Below are 27311 nucleotides of genomic sequence, written 5' to 3'. Positions count from 1 at the left end.
TCTTTAAATGAAGATTGAAAGGATTAATCTTTTTAAATGTGAAAAAAGCCTGAGGATTTTTATATGGCAGTTGCAACTTGATGATGAGAGTGAAACGTTTTCGAAATGAATTGAAGTGCTAAAGTCTAGATTTGTGTTAAATACATCAAACTTATTGATTCTAGACTTGTTGATTGTTAGATCTAAGTTTGGAGACCGTGGTTAAAATTCTTTAGTTCACCTGAGTGAATCTTGAGAGGACCTTCCTTCTCAGACTTCAGGATGCATCTGAATTTCCTGGAGGAAGTTAAGATGTTTAGTGCGAGCATCACTGCTGAAATTTCTGATCTAGTAGGTCTGGGGTGGGAGCTGAGAATTTGCATTTTTCACAAGTTCCCAGGTGATGCTGGGTGCCGCTGGTCTGGGGACCATGCTTTGGGCACGGGCTATAGAATCTAGAGTCTAAACTAGACTCCTATTACACTATGTATGGTCTTGGACCAGGGTATCAACATCACATAGAAGCTTGTTAGAAATGCAGAGTCTCGGGCCCCACTCCAGACCTATTGTATCTGAATCTGCATTTTATAAGATGTCCAGGTAATTAGTATGGACATGAAAGTTTGAGAAGTGCCACTCTCAAGCTCCCCATATGTATTTGTTACCATCCAGTAAGCTGTGAATTGTTCTGTATTCTCAGGACAGAAATCTCTCTGAGCCGTGTAACTTTCCATTTGAATACAGCTCTGCTTGAACATGACCAAGGACTTTAGGAGAATCAGCTTAGCACAGTAGAAAGAAAACTCATCTCGCACTCATGTTACATCAAAGAATGAATTGGGACCTATAAAAATGGCCAATGAACAAATTCAAATGGCTTCAGTACACAGACAAGCTTGCTTTTGCTGCAGGCACCAAAGCCCAAGGAGAGATTCTGTACTTCTGAAATCATCAGTGGGGTGACTCCTTTTGAGCCAGACTCCCCTGAACCAGACGGGAGCTCATGGGTGTTCACTTTTTAGCTCTGTCGCACAATTCTATGGAGCAGAAATGTCAGTGCCTCTCTTGGCAGGGCTAGCCGCAGCTCTCCCTGTGTGAAGACAGGTGTTCAACATCAAATAACACTGCCCCGGACCTGAGCAACCCAGAGAGAAATGTAAATGAAACTAAACAGTTATGATAAGAGCCAGTCGACCACCCGGTCCACCCAGCCCCCAACTCATCCCCTCCACCCCCCACCTCCCTTCTTTGCTCACAGAGCTGAAATGACAGGAGTGTCTTCATAATTTCAAATGCTGTTTGAAAAAACAAACTTCACAAACCTCCGAAATCAGGGCAGATGAATTGAAGGTCCTGGGCACAAAGGACTTCAGGTAGAAGAACCCATCAAACTATCCAGTGAAGGACACAGGTGGCAGATTACAGTTCTCAATCCAACATTTGGTGCATATTTCGCGGGTTTGTTCTAGCAAGTCATTCGTTCAAGAAGTATATACTCAGTGGTAGGGCCTATGGGGAAATATGAAAATGCAGCTCCTTGTAGGGGAAATAAATGTGAAGATAAAAAAGTAGAATGCAAAGTTGAGAGGGTTCAGGAAACCCAGCAGAGAATCTCACGGGGTGGGAGAGAATCATAGGGTACAAATCTCTGAGATAAAGGAGACGTGGGCCATGGCAGTATGAGCAGAGACTGGTGACTTTGGTTGTGGATGTACTGTCTCTTGAGGTCACTCCATTTTGATTTCCAATGGAAACCAAATTTCCAGCCACCATGTAAGCAGTTGGACCACCCTGGGGCCAATATGCCCTGAGAAAGCTAAAACTAGCCTCCGTGGAGAGACCACGAGGAGTACAGGAAGAAGAGTGATGTGTAGCCAGGCCTGCTGGGGAAGCTCCAGTTGCCTCCTGACTGCAACTGCACAAGAGCCTCTGAGCAGAAACCACACAGCCAAGCCTTTCCTCATTTCCTGTCCTAAAGAAACTTAGAGATATAATAAAATGATTGCTTTTGCTTTATACCACTAAGCTTTGGAGTGATTTGTTGCCTAGTCATTGATAAACAGAAGCTAAGAAGGAAATGAACTGGTTGATGGCATAGAGAGTAACAGGGGGCAAGAGCTACTTGAAGCAGGGTGGGGAGGGGCACAGAAATTCCATCTCAGGAGGAAGATGTGAAGAGTTTGGAAGAGGGCCTCACAGACAGAAGAAAACACCAAGACCTGAACGGGGGAAAGGTCTTGGAGGCCAGATGGTCGCGGAGGCCAGATGGGCTGGAGTATTGGAAGCAAAACGAGGAATGAGGTTGGAAATGGAGGCAGGAGACAGTTACGCAAGGTCTTGGAGGCACTGGTAAGGAATTTGGGTTTTATGTTAAGTGCATTGGAACGTCCTGGGGTGACTTAAGGCCACTAGCTAACCCCAATCCATACCCATTACTCCAGCTGCCTTGGTTCCCAGGCTGTCTCTCCACAGGCCACAACTCCCTTCATGCATGATCATTAATCCAAATAATAAGCTTCCGCGTCCATTGGAAACCGAAATTCAGTGACATCTAGAGACCATACATCCACAACCCCGATCATGAGTTTCTGCTCATACTGCCACAGCCCACGGACCCTCTTCTCTACAGGGTTTGGTTATTCTTGTACCGCTAGCCCAAAGTGGGTGTGCATTCATTGTTCAGCTGAAAGTTGAATGAATGCCCAACTGTCAGGATAAATGGATGCTTCAACTCAACTTTTTCCTGAAACTAAAACACGTCCTTTGTGAAATGGTCTTTCCCCTTTGACCCACCCACTTTCTAAAGGATGTAGTAGTAACTCCACAGCAGCAGTAAGAAGTCTCCCCTACCCCTTCTTGCTTTTAAGCTGACATTTCTCCAATGCTATTTAGTTCTCGTTTGAAAGACACAGACATTCTGAGCTCTTCCTGTGTTCCCAACAGGGCCTGGACTAGTCTTCAGTAATTTCTTATCAATGGATTGGTGGACTGTTGTGTTCTCAACACTATCCTTGACAAATCAGTGTCTCCTGGTCCTAATGTCAGGTTTTATTGTGTAAATGAAAAGAGACAATATGTATGAAGGAAACCTCTCGATTTGTCCCTTCTCTCTCCCTTCCTCCCTCCCTCCATTTTCATTCTTTGATTTTTCTCTCATTATAGAAATGTAGGGCTAGGTTTATTTTGTTTTTCTTTTTTCTCAGACTCTGGTGATCAGACTTCCCTATCTCCCTTTACACTTGCAGTCAGTATCGTACATTGATATGAATCTTTTTTTTGAAATCTAATATTGTAGGGGAATCAATCAGGGGAAGAACATCTCTAGGAGCTCCTAAGTCAGAACAAGCAGAGGTGAACTACTACTTTAAAACAAACTTCTAAGCAACAAATCAAGTCATTTCTCACAGTAAAACAAGGGACTATAGAGGCCAGTCATCACATATATCCACGCTGGGACAGAAAGCAGTAAAAAAAAATGTCCCAAATGATATCACAATGCTTTTTATGAGGTAAATGCATAGACCCTCCACACCTGCTGTGTTGGATATTCAGCATGCCTTTGAAAAACCCTGTGGACTTTCTTTTTACCAAAGTTGGTAACATAGTGAGTCAAGCTAGATAATGAGCAAACTTACCAACAAAGCACGATTGCACTGTAGTGTATTAAACTCACCATCAGAAATAAATGTTTGAAAACAAGATGAAAATAAATATTATTATTAACTTGGTAGTCACATTGTGGGAGGCAACCCAAATACCTAGACGTGTGGAGTGATCAGGTCACAGGAATCTTAGTTTTTTTTTTTTTAAAGTGGATAGACAAATGGCAATAAACTCCATGTCCTCCTTCCTCTTTTCTCTTTACTAGAAACTACCAATGTGGTCTATTATTCCAAAGAGATACCAGGCCAGTGTGGTGTATCAGCTTGCTAATAGGTTGTATTTACATCCATGAAGCACCATTTTCAAAGCACTTTCGCTATGTTATCTCTGATGTTTGCAAAAATGTGGCAGTTATCCCTATGTTCATTTTATCAGATATGAAATATGTATAGATGATGGTTTCTTCCAAACGTTAGCCTTCCCGTGTCTGTTGAATGTGACATTGGAAAGACCACAGATCAGTGACTGCTGAGGTTCAGACTCAGTTTTCACTGCTGGTCCTGCAACCCAACCAACATGTTATTATTATCCAGTCCAAATTATCTTGGGCCTCAAACTATGAACACAGATTAATTTACATGGTCATTGTTAATTCATAGATGTCTAGTTAGAATAGCACACGACGTTGAGTTAACATTATGAGGTCAAAGGGATATAAGAATGGCCATGTTGGCCCATCTTTCCCATATTCTCTGGCTGAGGTTCTTCCTGGAAGAATGGTGTTGCTCTCTTTGAGGCCATCCTTCAAACTCAGTCTCCATTTAGGGCTTTTCTTCTTGCTCATGTCCACCGGGAAAAGAAGACAACATTTAGCTTATCCTGTAATTTCTTATTCTACCAATTTGGAGGTTACTTTGGGAAGAGTTGGAATGATAAATAGAATTTCCTAAAATTTTGCTACTCAAAGAGGGGTCTTTGGGGCAGTAACTTTGGAGTGACCTGGGAGCTGATTAGAAATGCAGACTCTCAGGCTACACTTCATACTTAGTGAATCATAAACTGATTTTGCCAAGATTCCCCAGATACCCGGTAAGAAAGGACATTAAAGGTTTGAGAAGCACTGGCCTGAAAGATAGGGTACTACTTAACAGTGCTGGGGACTGGCGATCTGGGTCAGACACAGCACTCGAGGTAGAAGAAGTAAGCACATCCTCCTTTCAGATGTTGGGTGTTCTGGTGGTTTGGGTTGGTGATGCCCGATGTTCAAGGTTTGGGGCACTAGAGGGTGACATTGGGCTGCATGGCTAAGTGAGCAGGACCTCTCTCCAGGAAGTATCTTGAAATGGGTATCTTGAAATGATGTACAATTAAAATATTTTTTGGTCTCTCATATTAAATTTAGTCCAGTTACCAAATAATGATTGACATTTATTTAGCATGAGCTATGTGCCAAGCGCTGTGCCAGGGCGTTTACATGAATGGCCTCATTGAATCCTCAGAGGTACTATTATTGACCTACTTTAAGGATGAAGAAATTAGGGTTTCAGGAGGTCACGTCCATAGTCACACAGCTGAGAAGTGACACGAAGTGATGGAGCATGGATCAGGCTGGGTCTGTCTGTCTGACCATGAGCCGGAGGTCTGATCCTCCACCCTGCACTGCCTTCTCTTTACTCCTCTCAACAGCCCTCCAGGGCAGGCATCACAGTAACCAATGGTGATCCCTTTAAACAATTGAAATAGAAGAACAAGGAATTAAATAAAAATTCTGTACATATATATATTTTTTTGGCGGTATGCAGGCCTCTCACTGCTGTGGCCTCTCCCGTTGCGGAGCGCAGGCTCCGGACGCGCAGGCTCAGCGGCCATGGCTCACGGGCCTAGTTGCTCCGCGGCACGTGGGATCCTCCCGGACTGGGGCTCGAACCCGTGTCCCCTGCATCGGCAGGCGGACTCTCAACCACTGCGCCACCAGGGAAGCCCTCTGTACATTTTTAATGCACTTTCTTTGTGAGGCAGGAGAGCACAAAGGTTATTGCACAGGCTCTAAAGTTATTCAGTCCGTTATGAAAGCCACTGGCTAGGGATGGTTATTGAGCACTTGAAATGTGGCTGCTGTGATGGAAGAAATGAATATTTAATTTGCTTAATTTTCATTAGCTTACTTTTAAAATCTGATACTTGATTACTGGAAAGCTTTTAAGTATGTTTGGAACAGCTTGGGTGTGTAAATCTACTTTTTCAACTGTCAAGTTTTTTCATTAAAAATTTTGTGTCTCAGATAAATTAGGAGGTTGGGATTAACATATACACACTACTATACATAGAACAGATAAGCAACCACTGTATAAGGACCTACTGTATAGCACAGGGAACTATATTCAATATCTCATAATAACCTATAATGGGAAAGAATCTGAAAAAGAATATACATATATAAAAAATGTATAACTGTACATTGCTGCACACCTGAAACTAACACAATGTTGTAAATTAACTATACTTCAATAAAAAGAGAAAAAAGGGGCTTCCCTGGTGGCGCAGTGGTTGAGAGTCCGCCTGCCGATGCAGGGGATACGGGTTCGTGCCCCGGTCCAGGAAGATCCCACGTGCCGCGGAGCGGCTGGGCCCGTGAGCCATGGCCGCTGAGCCTGCGTGTCCAGAGCCTGTGCTCCGCAATGGGAGAGGCCACAACAGTGAGAGGCCCGCCTAGCACGAAAATAAATAAATAAATAAAAAATAAATAAAATAAATTAAAAAAAAAAAATGAAAAAAGATTAAAACAAATTTGTGTCTGAATGAAGATGTGCTGTAAAGTGTAGCATACACACTGGTTTTCAAAGACAGTATACAAAAGGAATGTATTTATTAATATTTCATTAATAATTCATATACTGATTACACATTGAAATCATATTCTGGGTACTTGGAGTTATATAAAATATATTATTAAAGTTAGTTTCACCTGTTTCTTTCTACTTTTTTAACGCGGCTACTAGAATGTTTGAAATGATGCATGTGGCTCACGTAATCTTTCTATTGGACACCGCTGCTCCAGAGCCAGATTATTGGGTTCAAACCCTTACTTTACTGCTTAATAGCTGTGGGAACTCTGTGGCTTCCCATTTCATTTGTAAAATGGTGTAAAAGTACCTACCTCACATGGTCGTTGAGATGGTTATGACTCAATATGTAAAGTCCTCACTGGGTGACAATTCTCCATGGGCCTTTTGTGTTTCTGCACCCCTGGTAAGCAGAAGCCCTGAAGGCCTTTGTTCTAAACTATCTTATCAAGGATGCTTGCATAGCAAACGGCCTTGGAAAATAGATGTAGCTTCTCCCTCTAACGCAAAGGTCAGGTGCGTTTGCCTGCTGTCTATGATAAAAGATTTGGTCACCCTAAGCGCAAAGTTCCTCTTCTGAAACACAACCCACTGCATGAGCAGGTACCATCTGGGCCTTTCTGCGTCACCCTGTGGGAACTGGAGCTCAGAGAACCAGTTACCGATCATGGCTATTGCTGTGAATAATAAACTGTCCATTGTCTCTGAACCAGGAGTCTCCTGTCTTCTGTCGGCATCCATGAAATTGCCGGCATCCACGAAATTGCGGCAGGCTGACTTGTCTACTTTACCAAGTAGAGTGAAATTAACACCTGAACTAACACAACATTGTTAGTCACCTATACTCCACTAAGTAGAGTGAAACTACCACAACATTGTTAATCGACTATACTCCAATATGAAATAAAAATTAAAAAAAAACAAAACTCAGACCCTTCACAGTTTTGGACAGTACTTGGAATAGGTGCCGGGCACACAGCACCATGTAAGTGTTAGATTTTATTACTATTTTACTATTACTATTTTATTACCCCCTCTTACTTCCATTTAGTTTAACTGAATCACTACCATCTTCTGCCTTTTGTGTCTGCTTCCACTTAGGGAGAGAGATTTCCTCACTCTCTCTTTGGACCTCTGGCATTCCCATTGGCTGTACCTTATCACTTATCCCTCATGGCGATGTCAGGTTGCATGTGGTCAAATTGTTAGAGCTGAATCTTATAGATCAGCCTAATGGATTTGATCTTCTCTCTCCAAATATTGTTTCTTATTGCTCCAAAATTCTTCTCTTCCACGAGAACTTTCTAGAACTAAGTATTAAGGCACAGAGTGGCAATTTATGCCCTCTGTTCCTCTGACTGTACTTCCTCTAATATATAGGACAGTTTGGCACATGACAAGTGTCAGCCACCACCACTTCTCTCTACCAACAATTCCATGTGTCTAGTGCTACTTCTTCACTTGCTTACACTCAGAGATGTGCAGACACACGATCACAGTGTGTAGTTTCCACACAGGCATAATAGATTTTGATTGTACTATAAAAATATACCTAGAGTTAACAATTTTATTGGTTTCTGTCAAAGGCCAATGTAAAAAATTTCAGAGCAGAGTATGTACATTATGCTATTTGGAATAAGCTACAGGATCAAAACAGAACAAAGTTAAAGGGAATGTGAAACATTTCATTGTGAATTATGTATAAGGGATTATCACACAAATGCATTGCTAAAACGTTTTAACTGAAGTCTCTGAATTGCCTGTAGCTCTGGTTTTTAAAGTAGACACCTACTTTATATAATATACAAAGACACCTTATTTTTATATTGGCAACAGAAATTTAAATTTAACTAAAATTAAATAAAATTAAACATTCAGTTGACCAGCTCGATAGCCGTATGTGGCTCATGGCTACCATATTGGACAGTGTGGACATAGTACATTTCCATCACAGAAAGTTCCATTGAGGATTCCTGCTCTCAAATTACATGAATGTTGGAATCAGATGTAAGTATTGTTCTTTAGCAAACAGCATTAAAAGTTGCGTCCAAGGTATTTTGGACATAATTCTAGATATGTTTACAATTCTAAGTAATGTGATTATATCTTGGTTTTAAGATAAAGGCATGAAACTTTAGCTATGAAAAAACTCAACACAACACAGAATTCATTTGCTATTGTGTCGAGGGTTATATCTTCATTTAAATCTATTTGCTCATAGTGATATTTTCCTTTTCAAATGTTTTCTCTTGCCCGAAATCTTCTACAGTTTTGTTATGACTACATACCATCTTGGCACAATTTACACAGCTTAAAACTAGCATGTATTTTATTTATGGTGCATACTGCTTTAGCAATTCAATTTAAGTTTACTCTGAACAGATAAATGAATTGCAATGTACCTAAAAATATTGTGCTTGTTTGTGTGATTACGACGCTACTGCTGAAAATCACAGCAGCTGAGTAACAACAGCAAGCAGCCCCAGCATCACAAGAATAACTGACTGCCAGGTACAAGTATTTACCCTGTGTTGTGTACATTCTACGCAACTAAGCACAAGCCTGATATGAAGATATGGGACGTATCAGATTTTCCTTTTTGGTGACAGAAAGCCATTATTTCCATCAAGTTTTTCCAGTATCACTGTTCTGTCCTTAAAGTGAGAACAGCCTATAAACCATCCTTTAGATCTTTGCTCTTCAAAATGTGGCCCAGGAACCAGCATTAGCATCACTTGGGAGTTTGTTAGAGATATGGAATCTCAGGCACCCCCAGACTTACTGAATCAGATTCTGGGTTTTAGCAAATTCCTCAGGTGATGGGAGGTACACTGAAGTTTGAGAAGCACTGCTTTAGACACCGAAAATGAGACCTCAGTACATTTGATGCCATTTCTGAGGCACAGTGTTATGGATTGAATTGTGTCTCCCCTCAAAATGTCTGTGTTGGAGTCCTAACCCCCTGTACCTCAGAATGTGTTCTTATTTGGAGACAAGGTCTTTACAGAGGTAATGGAGTTAAAATTAGGTCGTTAGGGTGAGTTCAATCCAATATGACTGGTGTCCTTATATGAGGTAATTGAGTTAAAATGAGGTCATTAGGGTGAGTCTTAATCCAATATGACTGGTGTCCTTATAAAAGAGGGGGAACTTGGACACAGAAACATGTATGAAAAGAAGACTATGTGAAGACACAGGGAGAAGATGGCCATCTACAAGCCAAGGAGAGAGGCCTTGGAAGGGGTCCTTCCCTCCCAGCCCTCGGAAGGAACCAACTCTACCAACACTTTGATTTCAGACTTCTAGCCTCCAGGATTATGAGACAATAAATTTCTGTTGTTTAAGCCACCCAGTCTGTGGTAATTTGTAAGGGCAACCCTAGTGGACACATGGTTACTCCTTCTTTTGTATCATGAATTGTCCGCCTTTTAGATGACATCTACCAGGCATTTGCCCTCTTGTATCTGCCCAGAATGTGGTATCTATCAGTGAGGTAGGGTGCCTACAACAGTCGTCTTGGGAACACAGATCATGGAAGAGACAATTATGTTTCTAACAGTTGCAAAACTAGATATTAAGGGCCCTGGAAGGAATGGCAGCCTCCCTTAACCCTTTAACAGTGCGCTTCTTCAGCATGAAGAAAATAATGGCCATAGATCAGAGAGTGCTTTAGATACTTAGAGCAAGAGCTGCAGGAGACATGGAAGGATTATTCAAGAATGAACCATACTGGGATGGGAGGAACAGAAAAAGGTGATTTGGAGAACACATCAGAGAAAGCAACAAAGAACCACAGAGGGCAGGAGGAGAGGAGGCTGGGAGACTGGAAAAAAATGAGTAAGAGTGTCTTTTCTAATCATTTAGACACCACAAATTCATGCAATGGAGTCGTTAATGGAGTCCTATCTAAGATTTGCAATTTCCAATCTGCAACTCACATGGATCCTGGGATTAGGAATATCTAATAACAATACCTGTTATAGCTGGAAAGAACCTGTCTCTCATTTTACACATAAGGAAACTGAGCCCAGCTAATTAGTTGGAGAAACAAGCCCAGGATCCCCATCTCACAGCCGTAGCCCAGGGCTCCTGCCAGCACACCTGGTGTACATGACTTTTGGTAGCTATAGATCATAGAACAGGGCATCTATGATAATCTAAATTGCTTTACATGAAGCACATGGATTTTGCATCAAGTAGTTTTAATTATAAGGCTATAAGTATGTCAAAGGGATCTGATGACATCTTATTAAATTACAAGAGTGAGCTCAAGTAGTTTCTGATGTGGGCATAGTCCCAAGAAGAATGAGTTTTATAGTCAAGCGCTACCCAGGCTTCTCTCTGCCTCTCCTGGCCCCCTCCTTTCCCCCTTTAAATTCTGTTTGTTTTAATCATAGAAAATGTTATAGAGAAGCAAGCATAAATCAAATTATGAAAATACAGAAGAAATATTGCAACCAAATTGTTTTTCTTTCTTTGATCCTTTCATTCCTTTGAATGATGGCCGAATTTAATCTCCAGAGAGGCCTTTTCAGATCTCCATATAGAAAAAAATGTATTTTTTTCTGATGAGATACTCAATGTAGCCGCCATTTTAAGTTGTTCTTCCATTGGAAATAATACATTAGTCTATACAATTCTAAAAAAGAAAAAAATGAGTGTAAAGAAGCAAGCTCATAGAACTCTCTCTCATATTAGACTCCTGGACAAACTGGAAGCTGATAGGTTTAATAGTACAAATGCACATTATGAAAATTCATAGTGACAACTTTGGGAATAATGGACTTTTCCATTGGTAGCTGCCTAAGTAATTGAAGGGTTATATATCAGATTTGGCAGTAGGATCCCTCTGACTACATCTTGCTGTAATCACCGTTGGGATTCTAGGCAGTGGTTCCTTAAGGTGTTCTCCTAAAGGAGATCTCATCAAGTCCCTTTGTAATGCCACCCTGTTATCTCTCTCCTCATCTGTGTCTAAGTCACTCATTAACAAATGTATCAATCAGAATCTAAAAAAAGAAAACAGAAACCACTTTTGTGTTTACGACAAAGGGAATTTAATGCAGGGGATTGATTGTACTGGTGATGGCAGAGCTGAGAAGCCAATCAAGGGACAGTGAAGAAACCCAGAGAGGTTATTAGCATCAGGAAAAAAAACCCACTTCCATCTCTAGGCTGTTATATACATATTATTATTTTCCTTATGGCAAGTAGGCAGGAGCTGCTCTAGATCTGTCAGGGAGTCTAAGCAGAAGGTATGTCCTCAGGAGATTTATAATCTGGTCGAAGAGACTAGGCACGCACAGAAAACAGATTGTGATTAAGGGCTAAACCACAGGGACAGAGTCTCAGAACTGGAAAGGCAGTCGCTGAGGGAGAGAGACCTTTGGTGCTTCCTGGGCCATTGAGGAATGTGCTAAGGGACACTTTTCATGGTGTCACTTTGCCTAACTTAACACTCCAGAGAGTAACCTGAGTTTAGGGACTCTGTGAATAAACATCTGTAACATGTTTTATTCTCTTAGAACAATCATCTCTTCTAGGGAAACAGCTTTTCCTCTCAATGAGTCAAAAAGACGTATTTGTTCAGGAAGGAAGGAGATCTAGATAAAAGCATCTTTCTCTTCTAGAAAATGTTGGCAGATTTAAAATTCATGTTCAAAATAGCATAGTTGACCTTGTACAAATACTCTTGATACAGTTAACTGGAAGCAAAATGGCAAGGTCAACCAGGTTTTATGGTATCTGCAATCACTTTTTTCATGTCTCTCCCCTTCTATGTGCTTCTTTCCTTCAATGTGGGCACTTAGGACTCTCAACTGCTCTTTTGCATTCTTCGCTTATTAACTCTTACTTACTTGAAAGGATCAGATTTAAGTCATTTACAGCTTAGAGTAAATTTAAGTCAATATTTGTACACAGTGAAACTGACCCTTAACATTGGCCTGTATTTTGGGGAGTAAATTTAAAAATTAGAACATGAAAAATGACAAAAGGCAGAATGTTTTGAACAAGTAGTTTGGGTACGGAATATTTAAAAATTAGTGTTTATATAGTCAGTATGGATACTTAGGGAAAACTTTAAAAAATTCCAAAATAAAAAAGAATTTTAAAATAGCACATGTACATCAGGTCATAAGATAAAGTTTAATACATTTGATCATGTTAAAGGACACAAAACACAGCCAGTCTAACCAAATTTCAGGCATGCATTTACATAAATATATTAAATTAAGAAAAGAAATTATACACTTAAACATCCTTTTCACCTAAAAATCATTAAATCCACAGATCAACAATAAAAACCAATTCTCTGCATTTATCACTTCAAGATACAATTGTTCTATTTTAAAGATAACACAAATACACTTGTTAGAATTTATATGCATTATACATATATTATATATTACATAGATAGTGTGTATACATATGTAGTGTTTGTACAGATAGATAAATATATATACATGGGTGTGTGCACACATACAGATACACACAGATGTACTTTAGGCCATCTGTACTGTTATTGCTGGATTTTGGTGTTAAACTGAATTGGAGCTGGATGGGTGTGATTATTATCTTTTGCTTCAAATGTGTTCATCATACCCATGGGGCTCACAATCCCCCATTATAAACATCCTTGCCTTTTCCATAGTACATAACCGTGCTGGGCACTTCAATAAATCTTTGTTGAATTATTGAATGGATGGATGGCTGAATAATAGATCAAGCAAAGAGTACTGAATATTATAACTTGGTTAAGTAGGTCAGATTAATTCAAATTTAGAAGGATTATCTGAGCCAGTGACTTTGCATGTTACTTTTCAGAAGAACATTTACAGAAATTCCAACGAGTACATATATTAACTCTGCTCCCTAAACGTGTACCTGCTTTAATTACTTGTGCCTCTTAGTAATAGAAATCCAAGCAAGGTATCCTCTGTGAATAAGGTTATGGACAAATTGCCCAAACTGTCAACAATCGAAAGGAAAATGAACAACTAGGAAAAGCAAAACGTGTTAGAAGAATGAAAAAGTTAACTATACTTTAAAACGGGATAAAATTAATCACAGATAAAGCCAGGAAAGACAGGGGTTTCTGTACTGATTTGTTTTCTGCTTATTAATTATAATGATTTGATAATTTTTTCATTTTAATTAGATGGGTTTCTTTTAACTAGTCTTCTTTAGCATGTCCTAGCGAATTAAGCACCAAAAATTCCATAGTGCCTCAGTATCATTTATCTTGTTACCATATGGTTCTTGGTGAGGTGAACGTCCAAAAATGTCCTAGGAATATAATGAGATGTGGGAAATACCTGATATCTTATAAGGTTGTCAGTTTGATTTCTCAATAGTAGTATTATGAACAGAATGTATTAATGTGTTAATAGTATTAGGTTCTATAGTACATGAACTCCTAATTTATTCTATGAAAATCATGCTTCTGATTTTAAGAATATGAAGTAAAGAAATATCCAATGTACATTTGGGGCACAGACTACCAAATCTGATCACACGGTGTTCATGTGAATGGAAACTTTTGGCTAGTTATTTTTTAGTGCCAAGGGAAACATACAACAATTAGTTTCTAACTGTGAATACGAAGCGTATTTTCTATTTAGCCATTATGGATTTCCCATCACTGTTAATGTTCCATTTTTTCTATCCTATGTGCTAAAAATGTATTTTTTTAACTTAAAATATTATGGTCAATTGAGATAACTCACCAAACATGTTTGTTAATTTGCTTGCATATGTATACATGTATTTTAAGTAATACATAATCTACATATGCAAAAAAAAATCCTGACTGAAATGTGAGGTCTGTCTTTGTGATATACATGAGATGTAACTTTAGAATTCATGTTGAGTTGGTAGCTTTTTTTTTTTTTTTTTTTTTTTTGTATGTCTCTGTGTATTCTGGCTTAAAAAAGCAGTGATAAGATTTAGGCCTAAGGCTTTATGTTAATACAGGGGATCATTATTTATTATTTATTTATTTTTCAACCAACTTATAGATGACCTATACAAAAGAAAGCACGGTAAATGATGGGTGTATCTTGGGCTCTCACTTAATGAAGAATTGAAGAAAAGAGAACCTGATAAGTGAGTAAATCTCTTCATAGCCACTAGGGAAACAACTATGAGAAGAACACAACACCCTCTTACACACTCATGAGTACCTCATGCTCCCTGAAATAGTTATTTTAAGACAACTTTCAAAACTTATATATGAGTAGCTATTTAAGAGAAAGAAGTGTTGAAGTTGGCTAGGATTCGTGTTTGGCAGGTTTTATGGTTTTGTTTTTAACATTTTTAATATCAAAATGCTTCTATTCTTATGTTTCCCACCTTGTCATCCTATTAATTATTAGAGGTATGACTGATTTGTGTTGGTGTGATGATGAGAAAGAAAGTAAGAGAGCAAACATCTATTTCTTTAGGATATTCTAATGAAGAACTTTCTAAATGTATTGCCAGTAATCACAGTAACAGGCCCACTAACTTCCTGTGGGTAATAAAGAAATAGGTACATTTTCTGGGCATGGAACTTTGGTCTGAGTTCTCTTCAAGTTCAAGTCTTAAGGGTGGGGAAAGAAGATTCTGAAGTCTCCATTGAGGAACTACTTATTTTTTTCCTCATCAATTTTGGATAATCTTATTTAAAATAGACTCCACTGAGGTTGCTTGAATAGGAAATAGCTACTAACTTTCCCTACCGTTAACTTGTGCTCTTGACTGTGGATATTCTTTTCCGCATCCAAGATGGAACCCCAGCTGAGCTGGGACATCCAGGCTGGGAGTCATTTACGCTTTTTGTTACTTCTTTCAACGATTGTAATAGGTCAGTCTAGTATGTTCATATTTGTCTACTGTTCTTTATGATATAGCATCTGAGCAAATGTGGTACTAGGAGAAGGTGTTTTCAGGAAAATAAAGAAAAGATCATAACCAGCAAAATCAATAGCAACCTGCCCCAGGGTATCTTTATTATGGGCGTACTGAAGACATGTCTGTTTAGTCAGAACCAATAGAAATAGAGAAGAGAGAAGTTAAGAGGAAGAGGGATACGTGGGGGTGGGGAGGCAAAAAGACAGAGAAACAGAGAAAAAGAAAGATAGATATCTCAGATAATAACGTTCTATAGAGACACCCAGAAACTCTAATTTATTGATCAGCCAACTACAAATGCCTATGATATACCTTCGTTTCCTCTTAAAAATTTAGGTTTGGTTTCTCTTTTATGTTTCCAAGCTAAAAACGTTAGACTAATAAAAGTTTAAATTAATGTGTTCTTTAAAAGTCCCTAGATGTAGCATCTAACCTTAAGTCCTAAACCTAGTAGGCTTCTTGTATAGTTTATGATTTGGAGATATAAACAACATCACAAAAATGTTAAAAATTTTTAGTACATTATCATGTAATTATTTTCAAAGAAATAAATAGAGAAGAAGTGACTGCTCTGAAGTATGTAAATGAAAAAGAGAATGGTTTTCTATTTAGGTTGTATGTATATGTTGCATGTGTAGGTAAGTTTCTTGGCTCTTTCTTTATGAGATAGTCTGTTAACCTGAGAGAACTTCTGAGTGTTCTTTGTGATAAAACAAAAGATATATTTTACAATAGCCACATTGAAAGGAAATTCCAAGAAGAAAGGTATGAATGGAAGCACTTTTTATCATCACTCAAGTTTCTTAAATCTTTCCTTCTTTCCACTTTAATGATGTGCCAATTCAGTTATCTTCTCATTACCTTAAATAACTAGCAAGAAAACGAAGTTCTATTAACCAGAACAAGAGTTTGGTAGAGGCAGTGACAGAAAGTTTTTTCCCCAACTCTTTATAACTACCGTAACAGCATTTCACATTAAATTGATACCCAAAGCTTAAGCTCTAGAATGGAAAAAGGGATAATAATCTACATTTTTGTTTCTTTATTTACCTTTATCTCACACATTTGTATCCATACCAAAGACATTTTCTTCCATTTTGATTATGTGCTTTTTGAACCGAGTAGATGTTACCATTCGTGTGATGAAACAATCATTTTTCCCTAGCTCATACTTTTTAACCAATTCTCACTTGCCTCTCATCATGAATTATTTAAGATCATTTTCCAGTCACATATTTTAAAAATCTACTTGAAAGGAAAGGTCAAAAGATTTTTTGAAATGACCCCTGAGTTTTAAAAAGGTAGCTATTAATTAGCCATTGCTATTTACTTCTCTCCTAAGAACAGAGAGAAATGACTCCGATGACTGTCTTTGCTGGGGTTTAATATCCCTGGATCTTGAGATTTTCTTTTTAAAAGATTCTGATCTGTTATTCTAATGACTCACAATAGAAAAGGCAATGATACCTGGGGTACATATGTTTTTCTAAGTCATCTGAAACTCTTTCACTTGTGAAAGGGCTGTATAAAAAAAGCTAGGTCTGATCAATTTAACCTAGATGTTTTTAAATAGGAGAACAAATGGCGATAGAACACCATTCCTTTTGGAAAGAAAGATGGAAAGATTAAAGATGTAAGAAGAAATGCTGGGCGTTTTCAGATTTGGCTGAATATATAGCAGTATCCTTATTGTGTTCAGTGAAACTATGTACAGGAGAATGTGTAATAAAACTGCACAATTTGACAGATTTAGACAGCTGGCTCCCTCACAAGAAGTTCACATTTTGTGAATGTCACCCACGTTGAATAAGAGACGAGATGGTTAAGGTCCATTTACAAAAATGGTTGTCAGGACATTTTTTTTTTTTTAATTGTAAAACTTTCTGTGATGGAATTCCGTAAAAGGGCTATGAAGAGAAAGCAAAGAGGACAAAAGACTGCTATTAACCTACAGATGTGGGCTAGTACAGGGTTCACTGCAAGATTTGTCACACTGTTGGGCCAGTGAAGTGTTCGTGTGACTAGAAGGGACCCCCCCTTTTCTGGGGTAAGAGGGCAATTTGGTCTCCATGCTCATTTAATCCTGAGACTTCTTTGAATAGACTGTCAGTTGAAATCTAAATTGTGCAAAATTATGCATGCACTTTTTAATGCAGGCTATTGTTCACTAAGCACTGCACCAAGATTTGTCAACCCATTTCCATTGGGTATGAGGTCACTTGAAACTTAAGTAATCATATATGGAAGACAAGAGCAGAGTACTTAACCAACCTTTCTATGTTGTGGTTTCTCACTGTGCTTTATTTGCAAATCTCTCGCTTTAAAACAATAGACAAATATTCGTTACAAGACTTTGTTTATTTTTGAAATTAAGGCTCCTTTTCGTAATGGTAAGGAGCAGGTTTGGGAAGTCAGTCTGTGCTGTATAATCTGTCCTACTCTACAATTTAGATTCTGGAGGAACAGATGTTTAGAGAAGGGCAACCTACAGTAGGTGCCCACATGTGATGAGTCGATGTTTTTTCAGTGGGGCAAAGAGGCCTGATAATTTTGTTATAATCCAAACGTGGCAGGATGGCCTCAAAAACCATGAAGAAAAACGTGTACCAGACTTTTTGCAGTTTAAGTTGTTAGAACGTGGCATTTCTTGAAAAACCCGAACAGAACATTTGCAGGAAATTTATTCATAAATGAACCAGAGAGGATTTTCACTGAGTTCCGAAGGAACGTATACATTAAAAGTCGTATTTGGCAAGAATGATCATATTAAAAATTTGTACAAGTGACAGCTTACACAGGCAAGATTTGTCAAAAACGAGTGAACTCTTCCAGTGAGGCGATTCAGTGCGAAACCTGCAACATTCTCAGCACGTATACTCTGACAGTCTTGCTACGGTGAAAAACACTTTACAAATGTTTAATGCTGGAATTTTATAAGGAGTGGCTGTTTTCTTGCTTTTTCCTCCGTCGGTAATGATTACATGTTGGCACAAGGATACATTGCTAGATTAGATCCTCAGCACATTAAAGACTGTTTGCTTTCTCACTCCCCTTCTTTCCAATTAAGTTGGTGAAAAATGTAACTTTAGTATTTTACAGGACAGGGTAAAGGTGTTTCATCTAGGTGATGTCTATATTATAAAAATAAAATAAAAAATATAAATAGGTAACACAAACCCAGTGCCTATTGTTAAATAAGCTATACAATAAAAGCAGACCTTTTAGGAAGATTGGTTGTAGACTTTGCCATTATGATTTAATTTGAAAACTATCTTGAAATTTAGCTAGAGTAACCAGATTTCTCTGCCAATAAAAAGGTAAGTGTGTTAACATTCTGCAATTGGATACATTGATAAAAATGAAGATTACAATTTTATATCAAGTTGCCCTCTTAGAAATTCATCAGGGAGCTCTGAAACATTCTCTCATATTATAGTCCTTTAATATAAAAATATGGCCTTTTAAAATTCAATCCATCAGATTGCACAGTAATGTTTTAAAACTCCATTGAAGTTGACTTTAGTGATTACAGACAGAAAATTCCTGGGAAGGCAAATAATCTCTTCTGGTGACATAAAAATTCTGTTATCAATTTACAATGGAATTTCTGGGGAAATTACTCCGCACAAGGAAATATATACTTAAAAAACCCATCTGTTATGCAACCACACTCACGGGGGTTGTGAGTGTGTGTGCGTATGTGCATATGTGAACAAACGTGCCTATATACACACACAGGGTCTGCACATTTCTGGAAATGACTTTTAAATTAATCAAAGAAAATGAAATCACAGGAGTGTGTAGCAGGATAACAGTCGTTCTTTTTAATGACAGGATAAAAAATAAATGCCCATTGGAAAGGAATAGTCAAACAGTCCCAGAAACTATACAATGTAACTTGTTAGATCCAGCAAATAAGATGTCATGTCAATGATCTGATCAAGAATACCTGCCCTGGTCACTCTGCGGAGGTTTCTGTCCACTTGTTCGCACTGAGGGCCAAGATATCCTTTTTTACAGAGGCACTTGTTGGGTCTAACACAGACACCGCCGTGGCGACACGCTGGCTCACATTTCGCTGGGAGAAAAAAAAGAGCAATAAAATCACACTCCATTCTGTAAGTCTGAAACAGCACTGAGTATGAGGCCAATAAATATCTGACGAGTAAGGGAACGGAGGGAAAGGAGGAGGAGGCCAGTCGCAAAGTGATCCCAAAGTTAATAAGTAAAGAAAGAAGGCTTTCAGACTTATAGTTATTTGGGCGCCAGAACGCAACAGACAATGGGAGACATTTCGAGAGAAGCGGATCATCCAGATCATGGGAAACAATTTCAATCCCTTGCAGAACTGACTTTATGTAAAATGAGGAGTTCAGTTCTTTAAAACTTCTGCTTCCCTAGGGCATCTCCAACACAGGGCCTGCCAAGTACCGCTCTGTTTCCGTCCCTCTGGGGTAGGACCTCACAGTGGGAAGGGCGCGGCCAGAGAGAAAGGCCCAGTGGCTGGAGCATCACCAATGTAACATCAAGAAATGGTCAGTTTTTTGGGCTTCCCTGGTGGCGCAGTGGTTAAGAATCCGCCTGCCAATGCAGGGGGCACGGGTTCGAGCCCCGGTCCGGGAGGATCCCGCATGCTGCGGAGCGGCTGGGCCCGTGCGCCACAGCCGCTGAGCCTGCGCTCTGGAGCCTGCGAGCCACAGCTGCTAAGCCCACATGCCACAACTGCTGAGGCCTGCGCGCCTGGAGCCTGTGCTCTGCAACGAGAGAGGCCACCGCGATGGGAGGCCCGTGCACCAGTGGCACGGAGTGACCCCCGCTTGCCGCAACTGGAGAGGGCCCTCCTGCAGCAGCGAAGATCCAACGCAGCCAAAAATAAATAAATAAATTAATTAATTAATTAAAAGAATAAAAACACTAGAGCTTAAAAAAAAAAAAGAAATGGTCAGTTTTTGATTTGTGTTGGAGGGAGGATCCACCACGTGGATTCCCTTGGATTCCTCCCTTTCCTTGTTCCCAGGGGGTGTAGTGCATATGCTCCTTTCTGATTACACCCTGAAGTCCCTTCTTGGGGTCAGTGCAGTTGCCCAGTGAAAGACGTTCTGAGCAATCCTTTACAGGGCTGCTCTACAGAGCAGGAGTGCTTCAGAAAAGAATGTTTACCACTCTAATATAGGTAGGGAATGTAAAGATTTATTGCTAAAATGAGATGGAGACGTAAAATTGGGTATATAACTTAATTGTCTCTTACTGAGAGCATGAATCTGACGTGTGCAGCCACTGTAGACAGAATCAAATTCCTTGAATACGTGTCCTTATACTTTTAGGGGACAGAGTTATTTTAACCTTTTCCAGGGCATTTATCTGTGGCTGATATATGGGAAAGAAAGAACAGGGAGAAAATAGACCAAAATAGTCTTTTAAATTTGTGGCAGATGAGCAAACTATGTGAGTATATGAATAAAGTTCTTACTTGGGTCAAAAGTTCTTACTTGGGACAAAAATACCACAAATATATTACTTTAATAAAATGGTTCTGGTTTCTCTTATATATTCAAAGTATTTAGTTGATTTAGTGGAAAGATTAAAGTACTTTATGACAGCCGTCCCAACCTTTTTGGCACCAGGGACCAGTTTTGTGGAAGGCAATTTTTTCACAGACCGGGGGTGGGGTGGGTGGGGGGTGATTTCAGGATGATTCAAGCGCATTACATTTATTGTGCACTTTATTTCTATCACTATTACATTGTAATATATAATGAGATACTTATACAACTCACCATAATGCAGAATCAGTGGGAGCCCTGAGCTTGTTTTCACTTGCCGCTCACTGATAGGGTTTTGATGTGAGTCTGCAAGCAATTGCTTTATTGTGGTCTCTGTGCAGTCAGACCTCTCTGCTGATGATCATCTGTATTTGCAGCCTCTCCCCAGCGCTAGCATCACCCCCTCAGCTCCACCTCAGATCACCAGGCGTTAGATTCTCATAAGGAGCGCGCAGCCTAGATCCCTCACATGCGCAGTTCACAGTAGGGTTCGCGCTCCTATGAGAATCTAATGCCGCCGCTGATCTGACAGGAGGCGGAGCTCAGGAGGTAATGCGAGTGGTGGGGAGCGGCTGTAAATACAGACGAAGCCTCACCTGCTCACCTGCCGCTCACCTCCTACTGTGTGGTCTGGTTCCTAACAGGCCACAGACCCGTACCGGTACCAGTCTGTGGCCCGGGGGTTGGGGAGCCCTGCTTATAAACTTACATTTATATCATACATCATTATGAATATCTATTATGGTATGTATTAAGCCGCCTAGATTCAAAATTATGTTTACCCTCAGTTTAACATACTGTTACTGGCACGCACTCAATAAACATTTGTTATCTGATGACTTGAGGTGACTTAAAAGGTTAGGCAAAATATAAGTAAGGAATAAGACAGAATGGACACCACGTAAAAGCAGAGAGAATAGATATTGTCAAGCATGGAAGCAAGCAGAGGGAAGATATATCATCAGGAATTAGAATATTATTGCATTTAAACACTGATTCTCAGTTTTTTGGCCAACTAATGAAAAAGGAGACAGAATGGGTCAATAGAATGTAAGCATTTAAAGAAAAATAATATAATTACTTAATTTCTGTTGAGTTTCAGTTATGATAGCTTTTTCCTAGATATGTAACCATGATATCAATCAATCACGTGATATTATTAGTGCTGAAGCAATTTAAGCTTAAAATGGATATTGTCTCTGTGACTTCAAATGTCTACTTTATTTTGACAAAATATGAGGTAAACGAGGTATGGTTGTAATTTTTTGAAACAAATGCATGTTTAGACTAAAGAAAAAAGGCATTTATGAATTAAGGATACTGTTAAATATTAATACGGGACTTGAATTTTCTTTGGCAAGAGATACTTAAATATTTGAAATAGCAGAGATCAAAATCTTTTGCAAGTAATGTGTATGTGCTTGTTGTTGAAAATGTACTTTCAATATATGCATCTTAAACTCTAGGTATCTAAATTAATCTAATTGTCTTACTTCACACCAAGTAGAATTTAAACGCGATTACGTGTATCTGCAGAAGTCGCAAATTAAAGGATAGAATAGCCTTGGACTGAATCTCATTTGCTCTCTGAGCAGCTGCACAACCACCGGATGGTCCACAAGGCAGTGGCAAAAAGAACGGAAAGATCTCATTATATGCCTCTAGATAACGGCATTTTCCCCTTTTCTGTAAAAACACCCACTTAAAATCCCTGTTTTTAGCATGCTGCAGCAAGAAAGCAAGCAGCAAAGTTAGGGAGGGCCTTTACGGAGTGTCTGGAAAATGCTGGCACTCAGAAAGGGGCTCTGCAAGCACCAGCGCATTGGCTGGTGTGAAAGCTCAAACCCAGGACTGAGAGTCCACAGGGATGATCCAGTTGGGCTGTTTTCATGTGTGGCTTTGTGAAAGGACGCGATTATGTTTACGATTCACTTATATATACGTGAACTGTTTCCATTAGGAAAATGGCAACGATTTCAGGTGCAAGTTCAGAAACAGACTGAGCATTACTATTGTCAACGGCTACAGTTTTGAACACTAGGTCATTCTAGAAGAAGTACCTAACGTTAAGTTCTTGCAGGCCCAACCTCCCCGGAACAGAAGCAACACTAACCGACTCGGCACCAGTCCCCTTCCCATCCTGGACTGCAGCAGCACTTTCCTGTGGGCGCGCAGTAGCCGTTCCGACAGAGCCGAGAGCACTCAGAGGTCAGGGTCTGGGCAGGCTGGACCGTGGCCCTGCATTCCTCAGGCATCAGAGGTCTGCATCAAAAGACAACCGTCAAAAGTGCATTTCGGTTGCAAATCAATATTGGAATGAAATCTAGTGATTTCGTAGCTTGCAAAGCACGCCTCTTGCTTTCCAAAGAGACCTTTCTTTTGCGCCACTCAGACAGAAAGGTCGACAACTTTCTAAAAGGAGAAAATACACACCCATGCGGAAACGAACTAACCAGTTTTGAACCAAAGGGAACAAAATAAAACATGGTAGGAAACTTTATCATGATCAAAATTCATTGATTAAAAATGTGATTACGTTACATCAATATTTTGGGAGCTAAGAATTCCGAGCAGTTACAATTTAAAAAATAAAGATGAATAGATATTTTAAAGCTTTTTTTTTCCCCCCTCGAAACACCCAAAGTGTTTTTTTTGTTTGTTTGTTTTTTTTTTTTTTACAAAACAAAACTCTCAAGTGTTTTTATTTTGTTGCCTAGAAGCTCTCCATCCCTGAAGAGCAACACCCAAAGTTTTTAGGAATAGCACCTGATATAGGTTTCACTTGTTATTGGCGATATTTGACATCACGAGGCTGAAGGCACTCATCAGAATGAACGGCTGTAGCCTAAAAAGCTTGAGAATCATTTTTTATTTCATTTTTACATTTCTTTTGAAATACTTTTTCCAGAATGACTGTTCTTAAAAGGACGTCATAACACATGTGTGTGTTTACTACTGACTCAAAGTTTAAACTCTTTATGCAAAGAATGATCTACATAGAGAGATTCTATATACATACATGTATATCATGTACATATATATTTTTATAATTTGATTTTGTCCCGCTATGAAGAAAAAGAATGCTAATAGTAGCAAACAAAACCATCTTATCTGTCATGTTAAAAGTCACAGACTTTGTTTTAATTGCTTTACAATTGCCATCATTTAGAGAGGGACCGAGATGCCTTCCGAAGATGGTTGTTATAGTTCTTCATGTTTTTGAATAAGAGGCTGTCTTTCAAGTTGTTTCACGCTGGAATCATGATCACACCTGCTCATTACCTAATCTTTGGGAAAAAATGTGCAGTGGTACTTGGCTATCAGTCACCGCTACCTGTGCCTCAGTGTGGTGAGAAAGCGCTTTTCAGTGAAGGAATGTAAGTAAACACTTCATCACCAGTCAAATCACCACCAGGAGGATGGGCAAATCAGTTGGAGTCCTTAAGTACCATAACAAAGAAGGTGATAATTATAGGTCAGAACCACCACAGAGGTAAATGATATAGCTTTCCGAGAGAAGCAAATAATTAAGCCCTGCAGACTCAGTTTTCTTGAGACAGGTTATCTTGTTATGCCCCTGTAGCTATATGAACAGTGATAATAATTTGGAGCTTGACCTCAGGCTCTTTCTACAAGGACTCAAAACCATATTTAAAATATCTAATGCCTTCTTTAGCTCCTCTCTCCAATAAGATCCCATTCTCTGTTGAAAGCATTGTTTGGGATTGACATGTACACACTGCTATATTTGAAACAGATAACCAACAAGGACCTACTGTATAGCACAGGGAACTCTGCTCAATATCCTGTAATAACATAAATAGGAAAAGAATTTGAAAAAAAGTAGATACACGTATATGCATAACTGAAGCACTTTGCTGTACACCTGAAACTAACATAACATTGTTGATCGACCATACTCCCATATAAAATAAAAACTGAAAAAAAATAAAGTATTGTTTTGCAAGTAACGTGACAATTCAGAAGACTCCCTTAAATCTATTCAACCTCTTATTTAAATCTAGAAATGGTCAGCTTATGTGAAAGGTACTTAAGGCATTCCATATTTTCACTCAGAACACACCATCAAATATTTCCTACGTGCCCCCAAGGGAGTCTTTCTGAGAGTAATGGCAGAGTGTGATAAGGTGGAGAAGATGTTAAATGGATATGCCAAGGAAAGTGAGGGCATTACCTTGGCCTTCTTATTGTTGAATAGCCCAAGTCTGCCTATTTCTTCCTCATATAAAATTCCTATTTTGTTTGTGAGACGATGGTGGCATTTGTGACCATCAGAAGAGCAGTTTCTCAGTGGCCATGACGTTCTTCAGAGTCACAGGCCACCACCATTTACTGAGTGATAATCGGTAAACAGGTATTGTTTCCATGTTACAGGTAACTGAGATTCTGTTTACCCAATTCTATTTGTTACTCACTCGTTCACGCTCTTTCTGATTCATTCAAGAAAAGAGGCCCAGAAGCAGTGTGTCAAGAATATGTTACACGTTATATGCAATGCAGAAAAGGCAGGCACATAGCTCACATGCTGCTTGATGATACGGTTCATGCCTGAGCAGATGAGTCTAAAGAGGAGAAGACACCGTGTGGATTAAGAACGTAGGTGACTTCGATCAAACAACTACCACCGGAAGATGTTGCCTGTTTGAGGCACAAAGTGTAGGGCCATTGATTCATGTGCACTGGGGAACAGATAAGGGGGTATGACGAATAGGGATTCTCTGTGGAAGTTCAGTTCTTCAGGGCGGGGTATCTGATCCTTTTTTCCCCGGATGATCCTCCAATTAGATGCTTTGATTTTTCACCAAACATTCAAATGTGTGGAAACTCAGATTATGGAGGGAATTCCAAGTTGGTTTATTTTGCCTAGGGTTGAGCAAACATGCTTATCTATTGGTGGATGTGGCTGCTTCATGCTTGGGCTTGTCTAGCTTATATAAAACTGTGTGGCTGTCATATATAAACATCATGATGCCCTTAAATTTTTATTTAATTACCTAGGAAAATAATTTTTTTGCTTTTATGAAGTTGACAACTAACATTCCTCACTTAGCATGTTAAATAAATCCTCTCTCTCTCTCTGTTATTCTACTGGGGAGCCTTGAACATGAAAATGTACATAAAACATAGCCCATCACCTGTAGGACTTCACTTCTCTTAAGGAATGAGTAATCCTATTTCCCCTTTCCTTTCCCCATTGAAATAAAAGCTTTCTGAGGGCAAAAACTATATATTCAATCCTCTTCAAGTCTAGTCATTGACTCTGACAAGTACTGAGCTCTTCACGGGGATAAGACAGAAACAAAACAGGGTCATGATCTTCATGGAGACCACTGTGGCGAAGCCAGACAAGCAAACACGAAAGTATAAGGCAGTATAATCTTTGCTATGATACAGGTGCATATGAAGTATCACAGGAATACAGAAGAAGGTGTAATTAATTTAGGATCGAGGGATGTTATAGAAAGATGATATTTAAGCTACCAAAGTATTTTATCTCCTCAACTACTTATAGTCATAGGAGGTAGGAAAATACCATAGGCATTCAATAAATGTTTATTGAATTGAATGCATATAGTAGAAACTTTTTTCAAATCTGGAATATAAATTCCATGAAGACAAATATTTCCCTCTAGGGGCTTCCCTGGTGGCACAGTGGTTGAGAGTCCGCCTGACGATGCAGGGGACACGGGTTCGTGCCCCGGTCCGGGAAGATCCCACATGCCGCAGAGAGGCTGGGCCCGTGAGCCGTGGCCGCTGAGCCTGCGCGTCCGGAGCCTGTGCTCCGCAACGGGAGAGGCCATAGCAGTGAGAGGTCCACGTACCACAAACAAACAATCAAACAAAAAAATGAGAAGTCTTCTGTACATTTGCGTGGAAGCACAGGGATAAATTCTGTCTTAGCAGGCCTGATCTTCGGAGTGAGTGTTACAGAACTCGATCTATTGTGTCCTTTATGAAAAGTAAAGGGGTTCATTCTGAAATTTTTGTTAGGGGTTCAGATTTTAAATTCATGTTATTATAAAACAAAGTACATCGATCATGAGTAATACTCTTTTATAAAAATCCTGACTCGTCGGAAATTTCAGAAGATGTGCTAATTCTATAGCTTCTCATAGACAGCAGTCTGCTTGAGGTGATTAAGGATGTGATGTAAGAACTGTCTTATTCTTTTTTTTTTTTTTTTTTTTTGTCTTGTGGGATCTTTGTTCCCTGACCAGGGATTGAACCCAGGCCCTCAGCAGTGAGAGCGTGGAGTCCTAACCACTGCACCGCCAGGGAATTCCCTTATTCCTTTATCCATAGTCACATTGGGACACATGGAAACATGTTCCCTTGCAACTGTAACCTCTGCAAAACGATTTTTCTTCCATGCTTTTTCCTATCGTCATGAGGTCAGAAAAACGGATAAATCTAAATCCTCATCCCTCCG

The 27311-nt window shown here is 39.4% G+C and overlaps 1 protein-coding gene across 3 annotated transcripts in view; it reads right to left on the bottom strand.

Annotated features, from left to right (window-relative positions):
• Positions 1 to 14328: 14328 nt before the first annotated feature.
• Positions 14329 to 27311, bottom strand: part of HHIP (hedgehog interacting protein) — a 94422-nt gene continuing 81439 nt past the window's right edge. The window contains exons 12-14 of one of the 3 annotated variants that reach the window (XM_059066279.2): positions 22974 to 23122; positions 19267 to 19395; positions 14329 to 18448 (exon numbers count right to left, since the gene is read on the bottom strand). In XM_059066279.2, the coding sequence (XP_058922262.1) occupies positions 18438 to 18448; positions 19267 to 19395; positions 22974 to 23122 (289 nt within the window). In that variant the 3' untranslated portion in view covers positions 14329 to 18437. Of the gene's footprint in view, positions 18449 to 19112; positions 19396 to 22973; positions 23123 to 27311 lie in introns of those variants that run through there. The other 2 variants (XM_059066280.2, XM_059066278.2) reach the window with 2 other exon arrangements.

The sequence above is a fragment of the Kogia breviceps genome, chromosome 6 (assembly GCF_026419965.1).
Source record: "Kogia breviceps isolate mKogBre1 chromosome 6, mKogBre1 haplotype 1, whole genome shotgun sequence".
Lineage (NCBI taxonomy): Eukaryota > Metazoa > Chordata > Mammalia > Artiodactyla > Physeteridae > Kogia > Kogia breviceps.
The sequence above is the reverse complement of the archived record's forward strand: the minus strand, read 5'-3'. Positions and strand labels throughout refer to the sequence as shown.